This window comes from Adiantum capillus-veneris, chromosome 16 (assembly GCF_014529385.1).
Source record: "Adiantum capillus-veneris isolate H3 chromosome 16, ASM1452938v2, whole genome shotgun sequence".
Classification (NCBI taxonomy): domain Eukaryota; kingdom Viridiplantae; phylum Streptophyta; class Polypodiopsida; order Polypodiales; family Pteridaceae; genus Adiantum; species Adiantum capillus-veneris.
Window position 1 is genome coordinate 45,576,314 of NC_140946.1, and position 22,672 is coordinate 45,598,985.

Genomic DNA, 22,672 nt, shown 5'->3' on the forward strand with positions numbered 1-22,672 from the left:
CTGAACCCATCAAGAGCATTTTTACAATGCATAGACCTATTTTCCCTATTTTTGACATTTTTTCACTTATTATTTTTAAGTGACTTTTGTTGGAAACTAGGTAGGGCAAATTTACTCAGTTTGTATATAAGAAAACCTAGCGCTAGCACTTTCTGGCAGAAGAGGCAGCAGGAGCACCTTGCTCAACAAGCAACTTCTCAGCAAGACCAACCCCCGCGACAACTCTAGCATTTTCAGCATTGCAGAAGGCCGCGTTTTTGCACCAGATCAGCCAATGTTTTTGCACTTGCAGATTCCCGGCGACAGTAGACAGCAGATCAGCCCTAGCATTAGCAGATTTCCTTGAAACAGTAGATCAGCCCTGGCGTTAGCAGTTCCATCAGCAAGGACCGATTTCAGCCCCTAGCGTTTTTGGTTTACAGATCAACCGCGGCGTTTTTGTAGACCTTCGCGACAAGGACATCAAGAACACCAGCGTTTTCAGTTTTCAGCAGTCAGTACCCGCAGAAGAAGTCCCGAATCTCGCAGATCTCACCTTCCCGCAACAGATTTTCGCCGCACGGTCAGATTCCGCGAAGTTTGCAGTTTAAGCCCGGAAAACACAGATTTCAGCATCTGCGTTTTCAGCGCGTCATCGTCGCATCGTCACCATTGACATTGTCACCGACATAGAGTCAGAATTCAGCAGATAAAGATTTGCATATTTCAGCCCTTAGCATTTTCAGATTTCAGCCCATCTCGTCGTCGTACTCATCGTCGTCGACATCGCCGGCAAGTCAAAGCATTGTAGAGATTAGTGCAATCATAAGTAGACCGCTCTCACCATAGAGAGTGGGGCCTTTGGAGGAGGGTTTGACAAAATTATGGTGTCATATTCTCTTCTCTCTCTATCTCTCAGTCTCAGCATCTTCATTCACAGTGTTCATCCACTTTGTTTGTGTCCATTGCACTCTCTCACTAAAGGAACGGAAGGCTCTTCCTTTCGTAAGTAAAAGGAACCCTTGAGCACAGTTCGGAGCATTCATCTTGAGCAAAGTTCAGCATTCATTCTGCTGCACCTTACATTGGTATCAGAGCTTTGGCAGTGTTCTGTATCACTCAAGGAAAGAACCACAAGAACCACATTTTTATTTTTTTTTGCTTGTTGCGGTCGCACGTAACCCAAGTCCACTTGGGCGTGTCGATTCCTAATCGTGTTTTTGAAGAGTGACAGGAAACCCAAGAAAGAAGGGCTTGTCCAACCTCCCCTTGTGCCTCTTTTGACTCATTGAGAGCGGACCGTGCACTTCGCGGCCGGCCAATCGACGTGAGGTGGGAAAAAGCAACCTGGTGTGAGCGCAATGCCGCAAAGGGGTGCGCCCGCGGAAAAGAGCAGAACTCGGGTGAAGAGAAGATCCTTCTCTAACACACATTGCAAGCGAAAGAAGAACCCAAGAGCCTCAAGAACCTCAAGACCCGCAAGAACCTCAAGAACTCAAGAACCCCAAGAACCCAAGTTCCTCGTGAACTTAAGAACCCAAGACTTCAGTGGATGGTCATCACTCAAAGCAGAATGGATACTTCGCTTGGAGGTGATGAGCATGAGAGAGGCGAAGAAGAATTTTCCCCACCACGAGGTTTTTCCGACCCTCCCCCTTTCCCATCTACGCCAAGGATTGCACTAACTCCTATGAAGGAGTTGACGCAGTTGTTTATGGACAACAAGTTCGAACGTGAAGCAAGAGAAGCAAAAAGAAAGGCCTATGAAGAAAGTATGGCAGCCATAGATCGTGAATACGACGTAAGAATGGAAGCCATAGAGCGTGAGAACAAAGAAAGACAAGCAAGATTTGATCGCGAGAATAGAGCAAGAATGCAAGAGATGTTGCGACTCTTTTCTCAAGTGCAGGCGCACTTTGCAGAGATTCGGGAAAAGGACTCTCTCAGTCTCTTCCTCTCCAAAGCATGACACACAAGATTTGCATGATGATAAGCAGACTGAATTGCATGATAATGATGAGCATGATGGTTTGGATGATAAGGACAAGCATGATGATTTGCATGATGATCACGATGTGGTTTCTCACAAGCATGAGGAATTGCATGAAGATGATGTGATTGTTCACAAGGATGATTTGTTCATGAAAAGCTGAAAAGTATGCATTCAAGGAAGTCACATTCCCCGTCTCTTCCTTGGCACGACACAGTTGTAGAAAGAGCACAAGAAAGTATGCGCACCTAGCATGGGCATTTCCATTGTGTTTTGCCACAGTTGATTGATTTAGATCAGCACGACAAGAATCAATCTCATTGTTTGCATGTGTGTGGTGAACGGGTTGGCACTCCGTCTCTTTGTTCATCTACGTTGCATGCACAGTCTTTGAGGAAGACAATTACATGGAATGGGTATGTTCATGTTTTTGTGTTGAAAGTGGTTTCAGGAATTTTCAGCCATGGAGATTCTTGAAGAAGATGAACCTACGTCCATAGACAAAGTTGAAGCATGGAAGGAGCTACAGCAGACTTTGTGTCGCTTTCGGCGCGGCCCAAAGAAGCAAGCGTTGCAGACCTTTATGAAGTTCAAGTATCGCATGACCCACGCATCAGAGTGGGCCGGCAACGAGTCCTTTCCAAGATTTCAGGCACTGTTGGCGATCTCCCTCGACGCCATACAATTCGGTACCAGTAAATCACTTTGAAAAGGAGGGGATGTCACATGCACATGTAACCCTATGTGTACGTGGACAAGCTACTTCATGATATGGGTTCAGTTCAGTTCCGTCAGTCTAGAATAGGAAGTGATCTAGCACTTTTGTGAGTCTGTTCGCAGACTGAGCATGTCCAGACACTTAGATTAGATGCATATCCTCCGGTTGCACACAACATAACCATCAAATTTCCATCAGCACCCATCAGGAGCATTTTTACAGTGCATAGACCTATTTTCCCTATTTTTGACATCTTTTCACTTATTATTTTTAAGTGACTTTTGTTGGAAACTAGGTAGGTCAAATTTACTAAGTTTGTATATAAGAAAACCTAGCGCTAGCACTTTCTGGCAGAAGAGGCAGCAGGAGCACCTTGCTCAACAGGCAACTTCTCAACAAGACCAACCCCCGCGACAACTCTAGCATTTTCAGCATTGCAGAAGGCCTAGCGTTTTTGCACCAGATCAGCCAGCGTTTTTGCACTTGCAGATTCTCGGCGACAGTAGACAGCAGATCAGCCCTAGCATTAACAGATTTCCTTGAAACAGTAGATCAGCCCTGGCGTTAGCAGTTCCATCAGCAAGGACCGATTTCAGCCCCTAGCGTTTTTGGTTTACAGATCAACCGCGGCGTTTTTGTAGACCTTCGCGACAAGGACATCAAGAACACCAGCGTTTTCAGTTTTCAGCAGTCAGTACCCGCAGAAGAAGTCCCGAATCTCGCAGATCTCACCTTCCCGCAACAGATTTTCGCCGCACGGTCAGATTCCGCGAAGTTTGCAGTTTAAGCCCGGAAAACACAGATTTCAGCATCTGCGTTTTCAGCGCGTCATCGTCGCATCGTCACCATGGACATTGTCACCGACATAGAGTCAGAATTCAGCAGATAAAGATTTGCATATTTCAGCCCTTAGCATTTTCAGATTTCAGCCCATCTCGTCGTCGTACTCATCGTCGTCGACATCGCCGGCAAGTCAAAGCATTGTAGAGATTAGTGCAATCATAAGTAGACCGCTCTCACCATAGAGAGTGGGGCCTTTGGAGGAGGGTTTGACAAAATTATGGTGTCGTATTCTCTTCTCTCTCTATCTCTCAATCTCAACACTTTCATTCACAGTGTTCATCCACTTTGTTTGTGTCCATTGCACTCTCTCACTAAAGGAACGGAAGGCTCTTCCTTCTGTAAGGAAAAGGAACCCTTGAGCACAGTTCGGAGCACTCATCTTGAGCAAAGTTCAACATTCATTCCGGTGCACCTTACATTGTCCTACAAAAGGGGACGAGTCTCTAGAGAAACCTCCTGCTAAGAAAGCTAAAATTGGGTGAGACTTGTTCCAGACATTCATCATCGCTCTTGAAGGTTCCAATGCATCGTGTAGAGCTTATGGAAAGATCAATGGCTTCAAGGCACTTATCTTCTTCGACCCAGGAGCCACCGAGTCATCCATCCAGAATTCTTGAAACGGATGGACTTTGATTATGATCGTTTTTTTGAAGAACTTAAAGCCAAGCTAGCCACAAGGAAAACCCAAAACGTTGTACCACTCATTGGTGCTCTCTTCCGATCACCATCCAAGGGTACCATGGCAAGGGAGACTTTCACATCATGAAGTTAGGCAACTATGACGCTCTTTTGGGCATTCCTTGGCATGATAATAACAATGCTACCATCCAGATCTAGAACCGTACCATCACTTTGCTACAGAAAGACAAGCCAATCGTCCTAATCATTTTGGCCTTTTGAACCTCAATATAACATTTCGTTTCATCATCTCTCTCTCTCTCTCTCTCTCTCTCTCTCTCTCTCTCTCTCTCTCTCTCTCTCTCTCATGTATTATGTGATGAGGACATTGATGATGATGAAGATGTAGGTTAGGCTTAAAAACCTACCGACTCTAGGTACCCTCATTTATCTTTATCTTTATGTTCATTTGACACTGTACTAGAGTAGCAAATCAATGTAACCTTTTCGTCTCATAGGTCATTTTGGCCTTTTGAGAGAGTTAATATAACATTTCATTTCATTAATCTCTCTCTCTCTCTCTGTGTGTGCGCGCGCGCGTGCGCAAAGCCATTCTACTAGCAGGACACTTGTGCCAGGTGTAGCGCAAGTGTTTAAGGATTTAGCTCGGATCTAGTACTTCGCACAAACATAAGGGGCACTTTACTTCACTTGAAAGAACTGAACTGAAAGAGAGAGAGAGAGAGAGAGAGAGAGAGACGACACCGAATGTCGGGTTCCAAATCCTCAAGGGCCCCCTTGCTCTGTTGCCAGAGCAAGTACTTTCTTTATTCTTGCACAATGCTGATACAATGACTAAATGCTGAGATGATGATGCTAATGGGTACTCTGATGCTACTGATGTTGGGTACTACTGGGTACTGATGGGTAATGAGGGATACTGCGGGTACTTAGGTATTGCGGGGGGGTATTGCTAGGTTCTATGTCGACGACAATGATGTCGATGACGAGGTACTGCTCGGTTCTATGTCGATGACAATGATGTCGACGACGAGATATTGTTGGGCTCTATGTCGACGATGTTGATGTTAATGACGAGGTACTGATGGGTTCTATGTTGACGATGATGATGATCACATCCTAAAGTAGCCTCTTCCATGTATCTCTAATATACAGCTGCCAGAGATCCTGTCTAAGGACCTAGTTCCTCTCCACATGAGAGAGGCAAATGAATGGTGAATCGGGGTCGTACTGAAATGGTGGTAGCTTCTTGATATCCAAGCCATGTGTGCTAAACCATTGTGTCATTTGTGCATACCATGATCCACTCTCTCCAGTCACAACTAGCTGGCGGAGAGAGAGAGAGAGAGAGAGACACACAGAGAGAGAGAGAGAGAGAGAGAGAGAGTAGTTGACAGGGCATTACACATGACTAAGATTTAAAAAATTAGCACTATATGAACTAATTGCAGCTTGGATGAAAACTTCACGATAAGAAATTTGTCCACAAAAAATTCTCTGACATACACCTATGTAAACAAGGAAAGCCCAAATCCACCTATAAACATATGTCTTCTGCACAATATTTTTTATGTTTCCTCACACAATGAAATTTGTTGTCTGCAAATACTCTTCAACATATACCTAGATGGATCGAGGACAAGCCCAAACCCACCTATACAAATATGTCTCTTGCACACTACCATGTGGTAATTTGTGTGTGATAAACCCTGACACAACTCTGACATTAGATTGATTTCCCTCAAGGAGCTTAATCCCCTGTAAACAAAAAAGTATATTGGACCCCCTTGTGTCACCATTTTAATAGTAGTAGATCCACAAAAATGCTCAACAGTGGCAGTCACAGCACCAATACTCATTTTAAGAAGATAGACTTTAGGAAACATGCATATGCTCATGATTGAGAATTCTCCATTCTGGATCATTATATGTGAGACAGTAATGACACCTAACCTGCAAGTGGCTTGAAAATTTTGACGAAAAGGTTTAATACAGACACGTAAGCTTCCTATCAAATCAAAATCAATAGATAAGCTTATTGCATATATCACCCTTTCAAAGAAGGATGCTTTGAACTTGCAGTATCCTGTAACGGGAGAATGTAGTGAACTTGCTATATTGCCACTTCAGACAGCATGTGGTTGCCTATTCGAGATACTAGATACTTAAGCAAATTACTTACTTTTCAAATACAAGAGGAAGATCCTTGCACCAGTACTCAATACAACCATAGAGAAAGAAAGGGTATGTTAGCTACTTAGAGTAAACTGTGGGTAAAGCCATATAGTGCAGAAATGATTTACTACCAAACTCATGTTGAAGTATTGTGACTCAATCAACCAGCATAAAGAATGGTACTTGCATGACTAGCATGAACAATATCATACCTGCAAACATATTTGGGTACCTCCGCGATGATCTTTACCTCTGACTTTAGTGATAAACGGACTCCAGCCTTCAGAACTGGTTGGCCATCTACAAGCACCTTTCCTAGAATTCTCACACAAATACTGGTCCTCGTCAAAAAGCTGCATTTTTTATCTCCTCATAAGGCATTCATGCTCACCTTGGAGAATCCATGACTGGATTAATGTTCGGCTATGTTGAGGGAACCTCTCTTGACACAATTCATCCAGCCTCGGTCGAGGTTTCTTTAGTTTGGCACTAATTAATGTCAAAAAGTTCATTCAACTCTCAATACAAATAGAAACAAAGCTTGTAATCCATACAGGCACTTTGCATGCAGAGAACATTTACACTGCAATGCTGAGAAATAGATTTCAGCTCAAAAGCAAGAGAAGACATACCTACTTCACCATTAAAGGAAGTACCATGATGGAGCTAGAGCTACAACAGAAGAGCTAAGATCATAAGTAAATATATACATTCACACTAGGATTTGTGCCCACATGAAAGATCCCCGTGCCCTCCCACAAAAAAGAATCTTTGGACAAAAGAGGTAACAATTTACGGTGGAAAAAATGTCACGCATCAAGGCATATGGCGATTGCACACTACACAACACATTAGCTGGGATCATCCTTTACAAAAGCATCTTGATTCTTCATAGAAAGAACATTAGCTCAAAGTTGAATAGAGTTTAGACTCCACACAAGCTTGGAGCAAAAAGATGATAGATTATAAAGATGGCTTACAAGGCCAGCCAAGGTGCTACAAAGACATGTAGAGGCTAGAGTGCTAAATAACAACTGTAATAGTCACTAGGTGACATGTCAAGACTCAATCACTTGTGTGGTAGTGCATTACAAAAAGGGGGACAAAACCGGTGGCTACAAAGGAAACAAATGTCAAAAACCAATGAGCAATGAGTCATGACTCATGCCTAAAGTTCACCTCCGGCTAGGGACAGAAGAGCATTCCACCTCCCAATCTGTAGTGGTGTCCTCGATGTCATGAATATCATCCCAATCCTCCTGCGTAGGCTCATCCTCATGCGTAGATCCTCCTACCTCTCCAAGCACCGCTGCCTTTGTCTCCATCTCCCATTGTAGAAAAGGATCTGTCATTTTGAATGCTGACTTGCAAAGCATTCTTAAGTTTGCAATGAAAAACAAGGTCATTGGCTTTTTCCACTCCAAGTCGATTTCTCTTTCTAGATGCAATGTGGCTATATACACTCCACAATTGCTCCAAGCGAGAGAGCTAACCGCTTAGTTGAGAATGCGGACGGAAGTTGTTGAAGATCGGGACCATCTGAACCATTTTCTTGCCACCACAAGACGGAGGAAATCTTGATGCGATCGATTTGGGCATCGGCTGTCCCAAATGATCCTCACATATCCCTGTAAAATGCAAGCTAATCCTTGATTTTGCGTTGCATGTCACGATCAGGGTGAAGCTTCTTCAAGAAGGTGTTCCAATGTGTGTTCACCTCCGAATCATGCTCCTGTCCTGCACCCTGGAACTCTGGGTCCAACACAAAAGCTGCACCATGAAGAGGTAAACTATAGGCATTCCACCTGCTACTGCAAAGGTCTTTGATTTCTTCGAGCCTATCTGGGTCCTTCTCAAGATCTTCAAGCGTCTCGACCATGCAATCCATTGCTTCATAAACCTTACCAATGCAAGGTTGCATACCATCCATCACTCTAAGCAAGTGGATCATTGGTTTCACCATTTTGTCAAGAGTCTTAAGAGACTCCCAGAACTCAGGATCCTCTACCTCGACTGTACTTGAATGGGAAGTCTCAGCAAACTCTGTACTCATGAAGAGCTGCCGCGCTGCACTTTGACACTCTACAAAGCGGCTTACCATAAGATAGTTGTAGGCAAAGCGGGTCTCACAATACTTTAGAAGCACTTTACCCCCCTATCGCTTCAAGAACTCGGCCCGAAGTATGTTGTGGTTGTTGATGAAAGAAACCACCTTGGACGTGGATGCAATGAGAGGCTCTATCCAAGGTAGTTTGCCGAAATCCTTCAAGAGGTTGTTAAAACAATGTGCCATGCAAAAGGACACGGTGATGTGAGGATAAATGCCCTCTAAAATTGCTTCGGCTGCCCTGTTTGATGCCTCCCCATCGGTGACTAGACCTATCACAAGGTCCAACCCAATGGTCTCTATGGCGGAGGCCCACTCTCTCGCAAGCACATCCGCTGATTTTCCTGTTTCCGTAGCGCCATGGGAGTGGACAAAATACATCTCCCCTTTGGAGTAGACAATAGTGCCATGAATGGACCTCCTAGTGTCGCTCCATCCATCCGCAATGAGGGTCACGCCATACTTTGTCCATTGCCTCTTCATGTTGAGGGTTGCCATCTCCACAACAGCCTTCTCTTTGTCGAGTATAGTGCGGAAGGCCTCGGTAGAGGGTGGCACATAGCGTGCCCTATACTCTCCAATCCTCGTGCACATAGTCTTGAAGTACCCTGACCTACATAAAGCACACAAGAGGTATTAGGATTTACTATTTAGATGAGAATGAGAATCAAGATGATTGATCAAAATGATAACTTACCGAAGATTTATGAAGGGGATGTGATCGTGATAAAAAAAGCGTGCAACACTTGCATCCACATCCTCCCTCCTTTTTGGATCCCAAGTTGCATGTAAGTGGAGACTAGAGTAGTATTAGGTATTAGGATTTACTATTTAGATAAGAATGAGAATCGAGATGATTGATCATGAGAAAATGATAGTCTTACCGAGCCTTTATGAAGGGGATGTGATCATGATAGAAAAAGCGTGCAACACTTGCATCCACATCCTCCTTCCTTTCTGTCTCCACCGTTGCTGCATTACTATCACCACCAACCGATAAAGGTGTAGAAGAGGGAAAAACTAAGTCGTTGGGGTCAATTGTGGGACGCTTTGGCTTGGCCGCTTCTTTCTCTACTTTGTTTGCTTTGATGGCGGCATCCTTGGCTTCAGATACTTTCAACAATTGCTCGTTGACCACCTTACATGTTGCTACTTGTTGTCCCTCTAGCGTAAGGAGGTGAGCACTAACTTTAGTTGTGCCAGATTGTCGTTCGAAGCCGCATAGTTTGCACTTCCATGCACGTGCACCACCAGCCTTTCCCAACACTCGGGAATACACTTCGTCCCACCATGAAGCTTCATCTTTCTTCTTCTTCGGACCCAAGGGCACACGGTCACTTGATGCGGAAACTTGGGCTATGAGACTCGAGAGAGGGAGGGAGCTTGAGACGAGACGAGAGAGAGAGAGAGAGAGAGAGAGAGAGAGAGAGAGAGAGAGAGAGAGAGAGAGGTTGCAGCATGGAGCTTGAAACTTGAGCCTTGAGCAAAAGAGAGAGAGACTAGAGTGAGGGAGAAATGCCAAGTGGAGCTTGAAGCCTTGAAGCTTGAGGCTTGACTCTTGAGCCTTGAGACCCAAGAGAGAAGGAGAGAGACGAGACTCGAGAGAGGGAGAATAGATGGAGAGACCTCCGAGCTTCAAGCTTGAGCCTTGAAGGCTTGAGGCCCAAGGGATACGGAGAGACTCGAGAGAGGCTTGAGGGAGAGGCTAGAGCATGTGAGCGGCGTCGCGGCAAGCCTTGAAGCCTTGAGGGAGGGATGAGCTTTCAAGGAGGCCTTGAGCCATTATATAGGATAACCCCCCCCCCCCCCCCCCCCCCCCCCCATTCCCAAACGTTGCCTCCTAAACGGCCCGGTTTTTTTAAAGACGGTCAGAATTTTGAATTTCAAAATTTCCGTTCCGGCCGGCTCGTTTTGCAGCCGAACTCCCGTTCCAGCCCCATTCCGACAAACATTCCGGTTACTACTCTGGACGGAACGCCGTTCCGATCCCATACCCATTCCGGGTGCCTGGCTCAAGTGGGAACACGTTTCGATAACGGCAGGGGCCCGTTCTCCCCGTCCCCTCTTACTTTGAGTTGTGTGTGAGCCTCTAGAAGGACGTGCATGATGAGGCAGGTCATAGTTGCATACCCTCACTTTCACACTACAATCACTTACGCCTATAGGCTTACGAACAGTCACTCAAGTCATTTATTAATAAGTGACTTTGACATGACAATTATTGAAAGTAGGTAGGGAAAATGGCTAAAAGACCTATAAAAGAGTCACTTGGCCTTCTGTTTAAGGACAGTAGAGCAAGACCCCTGTAGTACAAGTTCCAACAACACAAGCACCCACCAACGTTTCCATCCGCGGCACCTTCATCATCATCAGCGTGCTGCGAATTCTTGCCAGGTTTTGTGAAGTGTCCGTATGCGCTGGGAAAGTCACCTATTGTGTGGGGATATTGTCTGTGAAGCGCCCTAGTACAGCTATGCTGCCAAAATCGGGCCAAAACAGGTTATTTTCAGCCCGGATTATGCGGGACAGCTCAAAGGAAATCGTAGGTTTTATTCCCTCTTTGAATACAATAAACAAATACCGAAAGGGGCACCAATCTTTGGGGCCAACAGGTGTCAGTGTTTGCTTGGTAGCACTCTAGCTTCCAAGCCGTGTGTGTTTGAAGTGTCAATTCTCGTTACAGGTTTTTAGTTGCAAAGTTTCTCTGTGTCCTAAAGTCTAAAGTAAAGTTTCGGGTGAAAGCCAAAGTCTACCACCCTACTGGCCGGTTTCACAATCCCTCAAATCTGATGGCGGACAGCAGCAACATCCAAATGTCATGTTACTTTGGGCAAAAATATTCTTGAAAGCTTGCCTAGTCCTCGGAGCGTGAGGCTTGGTGGCTATAAAACTCCCACCATTGCATAGCATTGTCTTTGAATAAAAGAGCATTTGCTTAAGAGATCTCAAATTCTTTTGTATAGTTGCCAAGTGCATAAATATTGTTGAATTGCTAGAGGAATTGTAAAGCTTTCTTCGGATCTCTCACTCCTGAAAAAGTGAAAAATTCTACCATAGATCCACCATCCTTGAAGTCCTTGGGTTGATTTTGTGCAAGTCCCGGAGGTGGATAATAGGGGTAGGCATACGAGCTCCAATAGTTAAACTCAGGTGGCGGTGGTGGCACAAGGTAAAAATCAAATGGTTGAACCATATTTTTGGAAAGTCCCCCAATCGGAATAGAAGTTTGTGTAGGTTGTCGAGAGGAGACCGAAGGCATTTTTTGGTGCCGAGAGGGGAAATCTTGAGGCAACAAAGGTGGCAACATGTAGTTCTGAAAAAACTGGTGGAAGTTTTGCAGAATCAGTAGGTTCTCTTGAGGATGCCTTGAGAGTATGTCACGGAGTTCGTCGAGGAGGAAATGCAAATACTCGGAATCAAGAAGCGCCATCTTATTGTTTGCTCATGGAAAGGACGATCGGTGTGCTCGTCTTAAGAGCAGATGCTTGAAGCTTTGACACTACTGTAATGGGAGAGCACCACGTGCTAGCTGAGCCACGTTAGCAATTTTTTCCTTCAGCCAGTTGTCCATAGTTGCTCTTTAATGTCCGAACCCCCTAGGGTCATGCCATGTCCGTTGTCACCAAATTGTGACTATTTACCTCTTCTTTTCTCGAAGAACCATTTCTTCTAACTCAATCAAACGGGGTCCTATAAGTTGGTGGGAACTTCTTTAAAAATTGCCCCACTTAGTGAGGTTCTGTAACTTGGTAAAACTTCTTCTGCTACTTCTACTTCCGGTCCTTCTTCTTAGGGTTCAGGCCCCTCGGCTGGGATCTGCAAGTTGGTTGTCCTTCAGGGGCTTGACACGCCAGCAGTTTGTGACACCGGGATTCAGGCGTGCTAGATTTGCTACTAGATGTACAAGCAAGTGTCACTCGCACGTGCTAGTTACAACTAAGTAGAGTTTTTGACCGAGAGCAAAGGGAGACGTACCTTGCCTAGTTGTCTTTTCAGACACGGGATAGACGAGCTTCTTTTTTAGATGTCACTTAGCAGCTCCACAGTCGTGCAGTTGGACTAGGAGTTGAGAGGGGGTGTAAGAATTAGTCACCTCTCCTTTTGGTCTTGGAGGAGCTGCTAGTGCCTCAATATCTCCCAGGGGTTGATTGGCAGTGGGGATGGTTGATCATTGGGAGTGGGGGTTGCTTTCTTCTTGTGCTCCGCCGGTAGTTTTCTCATTATTGGCCTATTCTCATGTCATGTGCGCATCTAACCCTATGTGCATATAGACAAGCTATAACTTCTCTCTCTAGGGTTTAGGAGAGCCTAGGAAGTGTTTGGCACCCTTGTGAACTTCTATGGAGTAGTTGCGTACCCTCTGATCGCACATGAGCACAACCAATGTCTGCTAGGTGTAGGCATTGGGGAATGTTCCCATACAACACCCAACACCATTACTTCTAAGCCTAAGTAATAACTGCATACGAAGCTCCTCTTATTAGTAGTTCATTAACTTATTAATAAGTGACATATTAGCATCATTTTATAAAGTTGTGGGGGCTCAATCTGACACTTCTCGACCCAAACTTTTGCTCTTATACAGGAGACCCTAGGGGTCACCTCTCCAGACATCGAGTACCCATTGTACAAGTACCCGCATCACAAGCATCTTCAATGTTTTTCAGCCACCAACCCGTCGCCAACTTTAGCAATAGAATCATCCCAACATTTTCAGATTTCAGCCCTAGCCTCATCATCAGATCGCAGTTCAAAGCCAGATCAGCCCTAACATTTTCAGTTTCCAGCCCTTACCCTCTCAGATCCCAGCATCTACCGCAAGATCCCATCATCATCTCAGCATGTAGGACCATTGTATCAGCATTTGTGCAATCTAAAGAAAATACCTCTCTAGCAATAGAGAGGGGGGCCCTTTGTAACAGACTTGGACACTCCAAGTCAAGAATCAATCACCACAGCACCAAATAACCACTTCAAAACAATTCACAGATCACAATAGATTTGCACTGGCCCGGCGGAGTTCCGTGACTAGAGATATTGGCCCCAAAGACTGGCGCCCCTTTTGGTTTTTTATTTATTTATTAAATCAATGTCAAAGTACAAGAGAGCGGTTAGGGTTTCACTCTCAAACTCTGCGTCCAGATGCTCTACAGAGTGAGCAGATGCTCTACAGAGTGAGCAGATGCTCTACAGAGTGAGCCCTAAACCACTTATTTATTTGTTTACAAGGGATGCCCAAAAGTAGAGCCCCAAAAGCTTTCAAAAATAAAAGCAAAATTTCCCTCCCTCTCTCTCAAGAGAGTAAAAATAAAGCAGTCAATTCTTCTCTCTCTCTCTCGGTCAAATTGCGTCGCCCATAGGGCTGCTTTTCAGCTCCGCGTTTTCCGGAAATCCGTACGCTGGCCACGTGGCATTTGCAACCGCCAATTTTAGGATTTCAGCCACTTTAGGGTTTCAGCCAGAAATTAGGGTTAGGTTTTCCAGAAATTAGGGTTTCTGCAGATTAGGGTTTCTGGCAGAAATTAGGGTTTCTGTTGTCGGTAGCCACGTCATCACTTTGTGACATACCCCCCTATTGAAAGCATTGTAATCGACCGCGATTACGCCTGCAAAACCGACATTCCACATTCATTCGGATCTTAGACCATGATTTATCGGCAATGTAGCTAGCAATCGCATCTAGGTCCAATCGGGACCTCATCGATGTCCGATTGACTAACCCCTATCGCAACCATGTCTATTTGAGATCAATCAGACCAAAATGTTGCAGTCATTTCTTCTATCAGTTCCTACACTTAAAAGAAGTCAAGAACAAATCAGTATCATAATCAAGAATTCCATTTCATTAAAGTCATACAACAGAATACTGTCATCTTTCAGTATCCCTGAAGCTCAAAGAGACATCAGTGACTCTAACATCTAAATCAAGGCATCTGTTGACAAAGGAGCGGAGTGACTCCCCTCTTGTGCATCCCACTGCACCAGATCTCCGGCCAAGCTGAATTTTGGGTTCCATTTGTAGTAGACTATGCTAAACCAAAAGCATCGAGGTAAAGTTTCACAATCTGAGGAGTATCTGCTAGGTCCTCCTCCTCCATCAACTTCGCATCCAATGCAGGATAGTTCTTGAACTTAACCAAGAACCGCCTTCGGACTTTACCTTTATTCTTCGTATTCTTATGTGCCAAAATTTGTTCAAGAACAAAGATCTCGTTTTCTTCCACTTCGGGTTGCTCATCAGGCTCCCCATCATCAGGCACATCACCCTTAAAAGGTTTCAAGAGACTCACATGAAATGCATTGTGAATCCTCCAAGTATCTGGCAGTTTCAATCAGAAGGAGACATCATTTATCTTTTCAGTGATCTGGAAAGGTCCGTAGTATCGCATACTGAGCTTTGGAAAAAGCCTCTCCTTGGCCTTTTTCTTTCTTAGGCCTGCCTTCTCAAAACGTAAGAGCACCCAATCATCCTCCTTCAATTTCAAGTCGCGACGATGGCAATCTGTTGCCTTTTGATGGCAATCCGCTGCCTTTTTCTGTCGTTCTTGAGAATTCTACAAAGTCTCGCGAACCTTGGCAAAAGCCGTGTCCAAATCTCGCGTATATTCATCCGCTTCAAAAATTTATCTTTCGTGCTTAGGAAGGGTGGAACCTTCGCAGCACCTTCAACAATCTCAAATGGCGCCTTCCCCGTCAAAGAGTGTATCATGTTATTGTAGGCAAATTCCACCAAAGGTAAGTAATTTTCCCATTGAGTCTTCTGATCTGAGATATAAAAATCTAGAACCACTCAATTTGCAATCTCAGGATGACGAGAATTGCAACCACGTGCCAATGTTCTCCCAAATTTGTGAGAAGCGCGTGCGGAAGCGTGTAGTGTACACAGAGGAGAAGAGAGAGAGAGAGAGAGAGAGAGAGAGAGAGAGAGAGAGAGAGGGACATGGAAACACGGGGAGACCCCCAACCATCTGGAACAAAGAACGCAAGGGAGATGTGTGGGGGGGGGGGGCGATCAGCCCCCCATGTCCTCCTATGTGAAAACGCCCAAGCCTGGGCTGAATAGGGATACCACCGTGTGATGTGAGACCCTGGCAGCCTATATATAGGCCACCAAGCATGGGTCGAGCAGGGTCCGCGACCCCCCATCTCATAAATGAGGAAAAGGCCCACGACCTCAGTAAAGGTGCCCATCATATAAGGGACCTGTCCTATGTAGGGTGCTCGGACATGAACCAGGCGGGCGGCCATGTGAGATGACCGGAAGACAATGCAGCTTATCTATGATATGCATGGGTGGCCAGCACGGGAACATACTAACCATACAAGTATGCCTAGACCTGAGTGAAGCAGCAGAGTGGTGTAAACGTGAAGTCTAACACCCCCTCTCAGCACCGGATGCTGAACGAACCACATGAAGCCGAAGATGTGAGTCAAGTGATGAAGATGTCTGTTGCGATGTCCACTGAAGGACAATACTCCACGAGTGTAGCAGCAGTCTGGGATGTAATAATCACCGAGAAATCTCCATGGAAAGATGCCGTCACGAGTAGTGTAGAAACTGCTGTACTCCGCCGATATGCAGTGTGTGTACTACGTGAAGGTCCCGAACTGTGTGTAGAAACAACTTCTTGTCGAGAAAGAAGTGCCATAGGCCTGCAAGTGTCCTGCCCAAGTAGGAACTGAGGTGTCTGTAGTCAAGAGACCGTCTGGAGAAGATCAGTGGCCCAGGAACCGTCATAAGCATGACCGGAAGCCTGTGAATGCAGGAGCATGCTACCGTGAGTGGCCAGGTGGCTAGAGATGTATCAAACTCCAGGAAGACGAGATGTTAAATCCGCGTCGTACACGTCCTCCGAATCAAGGAAAGCCAGACTAAGCAGTCTGCACTGTAGAAGCTACCGTAAAGCTGCAGCAGTCGTCAAGTGACCGCACGGACTACCACCGGATGGTGTCCTGTCAGTAGGTAGGGTCTGTACTCCAAGATGAGGGTAAAGCCAGACTAAGCAGTCTGCACTGGGGTGTGGTCAGATTAAGTGTCTGCACTGGGGAATATCCTCCATGTAGAGAAGCCAGGCTAAGCAACCTGCGCTATGGAGAATTTGGGTAATCAGTGGTCAGACAGGGATGTCTGCACCAACTTGCCTGTAACTCCTGCCTCCAGTCCTCCGGTGTCAACCAAAGCATAATCTCGCCAACAAAGCCACTGGACCTGGCCGGGTCTGGTGTGGCTCTCAAGTGGATGAGCTGGGAGCGGATCAAACTCCCCAGGTCGGGGGAGACGTCTGTTGTGAGGTTACCGAGGATGAGTGTCAGCAACTCTGAAGGTATAAAATCCAAAGGATCAGGAATGTGAAGGAGCAACTGCACTACCATCCAAGTCAAGCTCCGGGTGACTCCGGAAGTAGTCACATGAGTATGCCTGATCTCCCACATCTCGTGGGGAAACCCTCCAAGAGAGTCCAAAGCACTGAAGTCCCACTCCAGGCTGTAGATCCAAGCTATGAACCTGTGCAAGAAGAGATACAAGGTCCCCTCCTTAAGTCCATGTAGATGCTCCTGTGTAAAAAAGTAACTGAAAAGTCAATGTCAAGGTCAAAGTGTCTATCCACCGCTAATGGTGGTGTCCTCTCCGGGATGTCGGAATCCCATATGCCATGAGCATGGCCATATCTCGTGTGAACTCCGCTGATGAGTGCAAAGGTGTGTCCAAAGCAAACCACAAGTCGCCACCCCCTCTGGAGTGCACAACCGCCTGTGAAGGGCTGGAATGAATGGATCTCCCAAGGATGTCGCCCGTGTATGATCAAGCCGATGTCGAAGCTACCGTGTGCTGCTGCAGTCTCGAACAGACCGCAAGGACCACCACCATATGGTGTCCGGTCAGGAGACAACTCCATCCTCTGTCGAAAAGGCAAGCCAAGTGTGTGCTGTCCACCCAAAAACTCAACTGCGAGGTGATGAAAACGCTGCTGCGCAGCGAATTTCAGCGTGCTCGTATGCACCCGAATGAAACCAGTGCACTGCAGATGGTGTAAGGAGGGTGACCAATCAAAGGAACAACCCCAATGGGCCGAAATCTGAGAAAAAACAGCGGGTAACACAAGGCTGAATTTGCTGAAATCTGTGTGAAGAGGATTCTTATGCAAAGCATGTTAGGAGGCAAGACCAGTGTGGGGCTGAATGGCAAGAAGCGCTCCCCATCTCCCAGCATCAATCCTGAAAACGCAGCTCCTTGTTGACCTTGCCAAAAAACGCAAGGAGGGTCTTCCATGAAGAAAAAAAACGCAGGGATAATGCCTGGCTGAGAATGCAACAGGCAGATATGGGGCTTTCTTCGCGACCAAAATGTCTGAAGAAGGGCTGAGTGGCCAGCGCCAGAGGGTGTTGCTTGTTCGCAATGCTGGGAATGAGAAAACGCAGGCCAAAAACTGCTCTTCTTGGGAGTGTGTACACCATGCGGAAGCGATGCCCAAGACCCGTGGTTTGGGCTCTGATACCATGTGAGAAGCACGTGCGGAAGCGTGTAGTGTACACAGAGGAGAAGAGAGAGAGAGAGAGAGGGACATGGAAACACGGGGAGACCCCCAACCATCTGGAACAAAGAACGCAAGGGAGATGTGTGGGGGGGGGCGATCAGCCCCCCATGTCCTCCTATGTGAAAACGCCCAAGCCTGGGCTGAATAGGGATACCACCATGTGACATGTGAGACCCTAGCAGCCTATATATAGGCCACCAAGCATGGGTCGAGCAGGGTCCACGACCCCCCATCTCATAAATGAGGAAAAGGCCCACGACCTCAGTAAAGGTGGCCATCATATAAGGGACCTGTCCTATGTAGGGTGCTCGGACATGAACCAAGCGGGCGGCCATGTGAGATGACTGAAAGACAATGCAGCCTATCTATGATATGCATGGGTGGCCAGCCCGGGAACATACTAGCCGCACAAGTATGCCTAGACCTGAGTGAAGCAGCAGAGTGGTGTAAACGTGAAGTCTAACAAAATTGCCTCCCAAAACAAACTCGTAAATCTGGGGTCTCTGTCGGAGACAATCGTCTTAGGCATGCCATATAATCTGAAGATCTGGGCCACAAACAGTCTCGCTAAGTGATCCGGCTTGACTGCTTTCTTCACTAAAAAATGAAATGAGCCTGTTTGCTAAATCTGTCAATAACAGTCCAGATACCATCGTGACCACTCTGTGTTCTCGGGAGATCAAAAATGAAATCCATTGCAATACTTTCCCAGGGGCGGGTGGGTATGGGTAAAGGCTGTAACAATCCCTGTGCCTTATGCCTGTCAAACTTGACCTTCTGGTATACTAACCAACTGCGCACAAACTCTTCCACATCCTTTTTGAGTCTCGGCCAAAAGAAGTATCTCTCTACCCCTTTCATGGTGGTAACAATGCCGCGGTGACCCGTAAAAGGTCATCCAACCCTATGTGTCTGTGGACAAGCTACACCATAACAAGGTTTCCGTCAGTCCAGTCAGGATAGATTAAAAGTGATCTGGCACTTTTTGTGAGTCTATTCGGAGACCGTGCATGCCCAGTCACTTAGTATAGATGCATATCCTCTAGTTGCACACAACATGATCATAAGCATTCCAATCAGAATCTATTAGAATCAATTAGGGGATTTTTCCAATGCATTTAGCCTATTTTACCTATTTTTGACATTTTTCACTTATTAATTTAAGTGACTTTTCAACAAAAGTAGGTAGGGCAATTTGGGTAAGAAAATATATAAGCAAACCAAAGTTAGCACTAAAGGGCAGATGAGCCAGGAGTACAGCAGGCCTGTGGCAGCAGGTCCTCCCCTCTCTCAGCAAGAACCATCAAGAACCCACTAGCCTTGGCGTTTTTCCCTCACCATAGCCTAGCGTTTTCTGTGCACCCTCGCCAACCATTCCCTTGGCGTTTTTGCAGCCCTTACCTTGCGGGTTCACACCCTAGAAGCTAGCGTTTTCCATATCGCTAGCAAGCTGCAGAGGCCAGCGTTTATCACATCGCTATGGGGCTGAATTCCTAGAGTTTTTCAGCAGCAGATCAGGCTGCATTTTCAGCTTGAGTCGCATCAGATTCAGCAGCATTTTCAGCCCTAAAACACAGCAGCATCTCAGCATTTTTCATCAGGCAAACTAACGTTTTTCAGCAGCACCAAAATAGCCTCGAAATCAGTGTTTTCCATCGCAACAGATTTCAGCAGTTGGCGTTTTTGGACAGCAATTAGAACCATCCCATTTTCAGCCCTATTGTCGTCATCGCCATCCTAGTTATCGTCGTCGACATAGCCTAGATCTGCATCAGTTTTATGCATCATCATTGTACCCGTTTGTGCAATCAATCGCAGACCACTCTCGCCAACGAGAGTGGGGCCTTCGGAGGAGGGTTTTACGTCTCTGGTGTCGTATCTCTCTTCTCTCTATCTCTCAGTCTCATACACTTGCACACACAATGTCCACTGACTTTGTTCGTGATCATAGCACTCTCCATTAAGAACGGAAGGCTCTCCCTTCCATAAGAACTAAAAGGAACCTTGAGCGAATATGGATCACTCATCTTGAGAAAGAACAACGTTCATTCCGCTGCACCTTACATTGGTATCAGAGCTTTGGCAGTGTTCTGTATCACTCAAGGAAAGAACCACAAGAATCACAAGAAATTTTTTTTCTTGTTGTGGTCGCACGAACCCAAGTTCGCTTGGGCGTGTCGATTCCTAATCGTGTTTTTTTGAAGAGTGACAGGAATCCCAAGAAAGAAGGGCTTGTCCAGCCTCCCCTTGTGTCTCTTTTCACTCATTGAGAGCGGACCGTGCACTTAGCGGCCGGCCAATCGACGTGAGGTGGGCAAAAGCAACCTTGGTGTGAGCGCAAGGCCGCCAAGGGGTGCGCCCGCGGGAAGGAGTAGAACTCGGGTGAAGAGAAGATCCTTCTCAAACACGGTTTGCAAGCGAAAGAAAACCTCAAGAACCCAAGACCCTCAAGAACCCAAGTTCCTCGTGAACTTAAGAAACCAAAGATCATAGTGCATGGTCGTCACCCGAAGCGGAATGGATACTTCACATACAGGTGATGAGCATGGGAGAGGCAACGAAGAGTTCTCCACACCAAGAGATTTTTCCGACCCTCCCCCTTCGCCATCTACGCCACGAGTTGTACCAACTTCTATGGAGGCAATGGTCAAGTCGATGTTGGACATGATGGCACAACAACAAGAAACGAATCGAGTTGCGTTGGCACAACTAGCAAGCAAAGCAGAACAACAAGAAGTTAAGGACCGCGAGCGCGACGAAAGAAACAAAAGAATTTCCGCACAACAAGAAGCAAATCGCATTGCTTTAGAACGTGAGCGCGACGAACGAAGCGCGGCCTTGGAGGAAGCGGCAGCACGAAGCGCGGCCTTGGAGGCCGAGCGTGCCGCTCAAAGAGTGGCCTTGCAGATCGAGCGAGAGGCTCAAAGAGAACTATGCACTCAAGAGTTGGTTCGACAAGTACTTGCTTCGAAATCCGAACCAGCCAAAGATCATGGGAGTTCTTCAAGTGGCACAAGCAACGATGCGGATTCCAACCATCCAGTCCACAGAGAAGTTGACTTTCATTAAGTATGATGATAAGATGGATGCTACGGTTATTCATTCTTGGTTGCATCAATTTAATGCTTATTTTGCGACAACTAAGAAGACAGGAAATAGCAAAGTTTTGACGGCAGCTATGTACCTTGCCAGTGATGCCATCAATTGGTACCACGCATGGCAAGAGGCACAGCTAGCCGCGCACCTCGAGGAAGCCAACGAACTCACGCCCCTGTCCTTCAGTTCGGCTGATTTCCAAGACAAGCTCAAGGCGCGGTTTATGCCACCTCAGTACCTCGCACGATTGAAGGACGATTGGCGCGCTCTCAAGCAAAATGGTATGCCGGTTATGTCTTTTTCTAATCGTGTTTTGTAGCTAGGTACCCAATTACTAACCTAAACTTGAAGAAAGCTTTAACTATACCAAGCCTCAGTCCCAAGACCTCAAACACCTTCGAAGGTGGAGAGAGCTAGCAGGGAATGAGGGTAGGGAAGAGGAAGAAGAAACATTTCATACGAGAAAGAGCTAGTTCCTCACTTATCATAACTCTTGTGCTAGCATACATAATAGCATAGTAATGAAGAAGAAATAGATGGCAAGCTCAAGCATTGAAGCATGGCTCTTGGATGGATTTGCACTCCATAGCCAAGAGTGTTGGTGTAGGCTCTCAACCTCTACTTGCTTGGAGAAAGAGAGGGAGCTCTTGCACTTTGCATAGTACACAATGAGAGTGTTTGTGAGTGTGTGTGGGTGAGTATACCCCCTAAGCACCCCCCTAGCTTGCTTGGGTCGACCCCCCCTTGTAGCTCATGCTTGAAGCTCATTGGACCCCTCCAGGCCTAGCCAATCACAAGCAAGAGCCATTACAAGCAACAGGGATAGCCTTGGGACAAGTGTCCCCCTTTCCCCTTTGAGAGAGAGGACTTGATAAATGCAAAATCAATTAATTAAATATCCATTATTATCATTGGACCCCTTGGGTGGCCAACCAATAGGTTTCAGGCACACCATGAGGGCAACATGAGGAGGAACTTGACAAGTGTCCTTGCTGCCTCTTCAAGCTGGGGCTTCCCTTGTGTGTGTGTGTGTGTGTGTGTGTGTGTGTTGTCTCTCATCCCCCCCCCTTGTAGGCTCGCCCCCCTCCTTGTAGGGATCTTTTTGACTTTGGATGAGCAAGCCCCTTAGTCATCAAGCATGACTAAGCACTTGAAGTAGGGGGTGTTCCCACAAGCATCTCAGGCAAGCTTCTCAAGGCACCTCAAGCACCTTAATCATGCACCAAGTCAAGCACCTCAAGCATGGAGCCAGTCAAGCACCTCAAGCATCTTAATCAAGCACCTCAAGCATGACAAGCACCTCAAGCAGGACAAGCACCTCAAGCACGACAAGCACCTCGAGTTTGGGCCGGGTTCCCACCTCAAGCTCATCCCTAGCTTACCTAAGGTCAAAGGACTTTTACACACATTATTGGAGGTCTTCAATGAAGCTAACCCTAAGGTCTTATGCTCCATTGGTTAGCCTTGCTCTTGATAGACCATCTCCCATTTGGGCCCCTTTACTATTGGCCCCGTGTTGAGATAGATCTATAAGCACATATCTATATCTTAACACTTGTTCCTGTTTATTCTCCCACATTAAGTGATCA

General features: G+C 46.3%; 1 protein-coding gene across 3 annotated transcripts in view; it reads right to left on the reverse strand.

The window, feature by feature from the left end:
• The window catches only part of LOC147438958 (bacterial hemolysin-like protein), a 66,952-nt gene that overhangs the window by 31,498 nt on the left and 12,782 nt on the right, over nucleotides 1–22,672 (reverse strand). For 2 of the 3 annotated variants that reach the window (XM_086484916.1, XM_086484915.1), the window contains exons 2-3: nucleotides 6,736–6,833; nucleotides 6,557–6,659 (exon numbers count right to left, since the gene is read on the reverse strand). In XM_086484916.1, the coding sequence (XP_086341042.1) occupies nucleotides 6,557–6,659; nucleotides 6,736–6,833 (201 nt within the window). The remainder of the gene's footprint in view (nucleotides 1–6,556; nucleotides 6,660–6,735; nucleotides 6,834–22,672) is intronic. The other variant, XM_086484914.1, reaches the window with a different exon arrangement.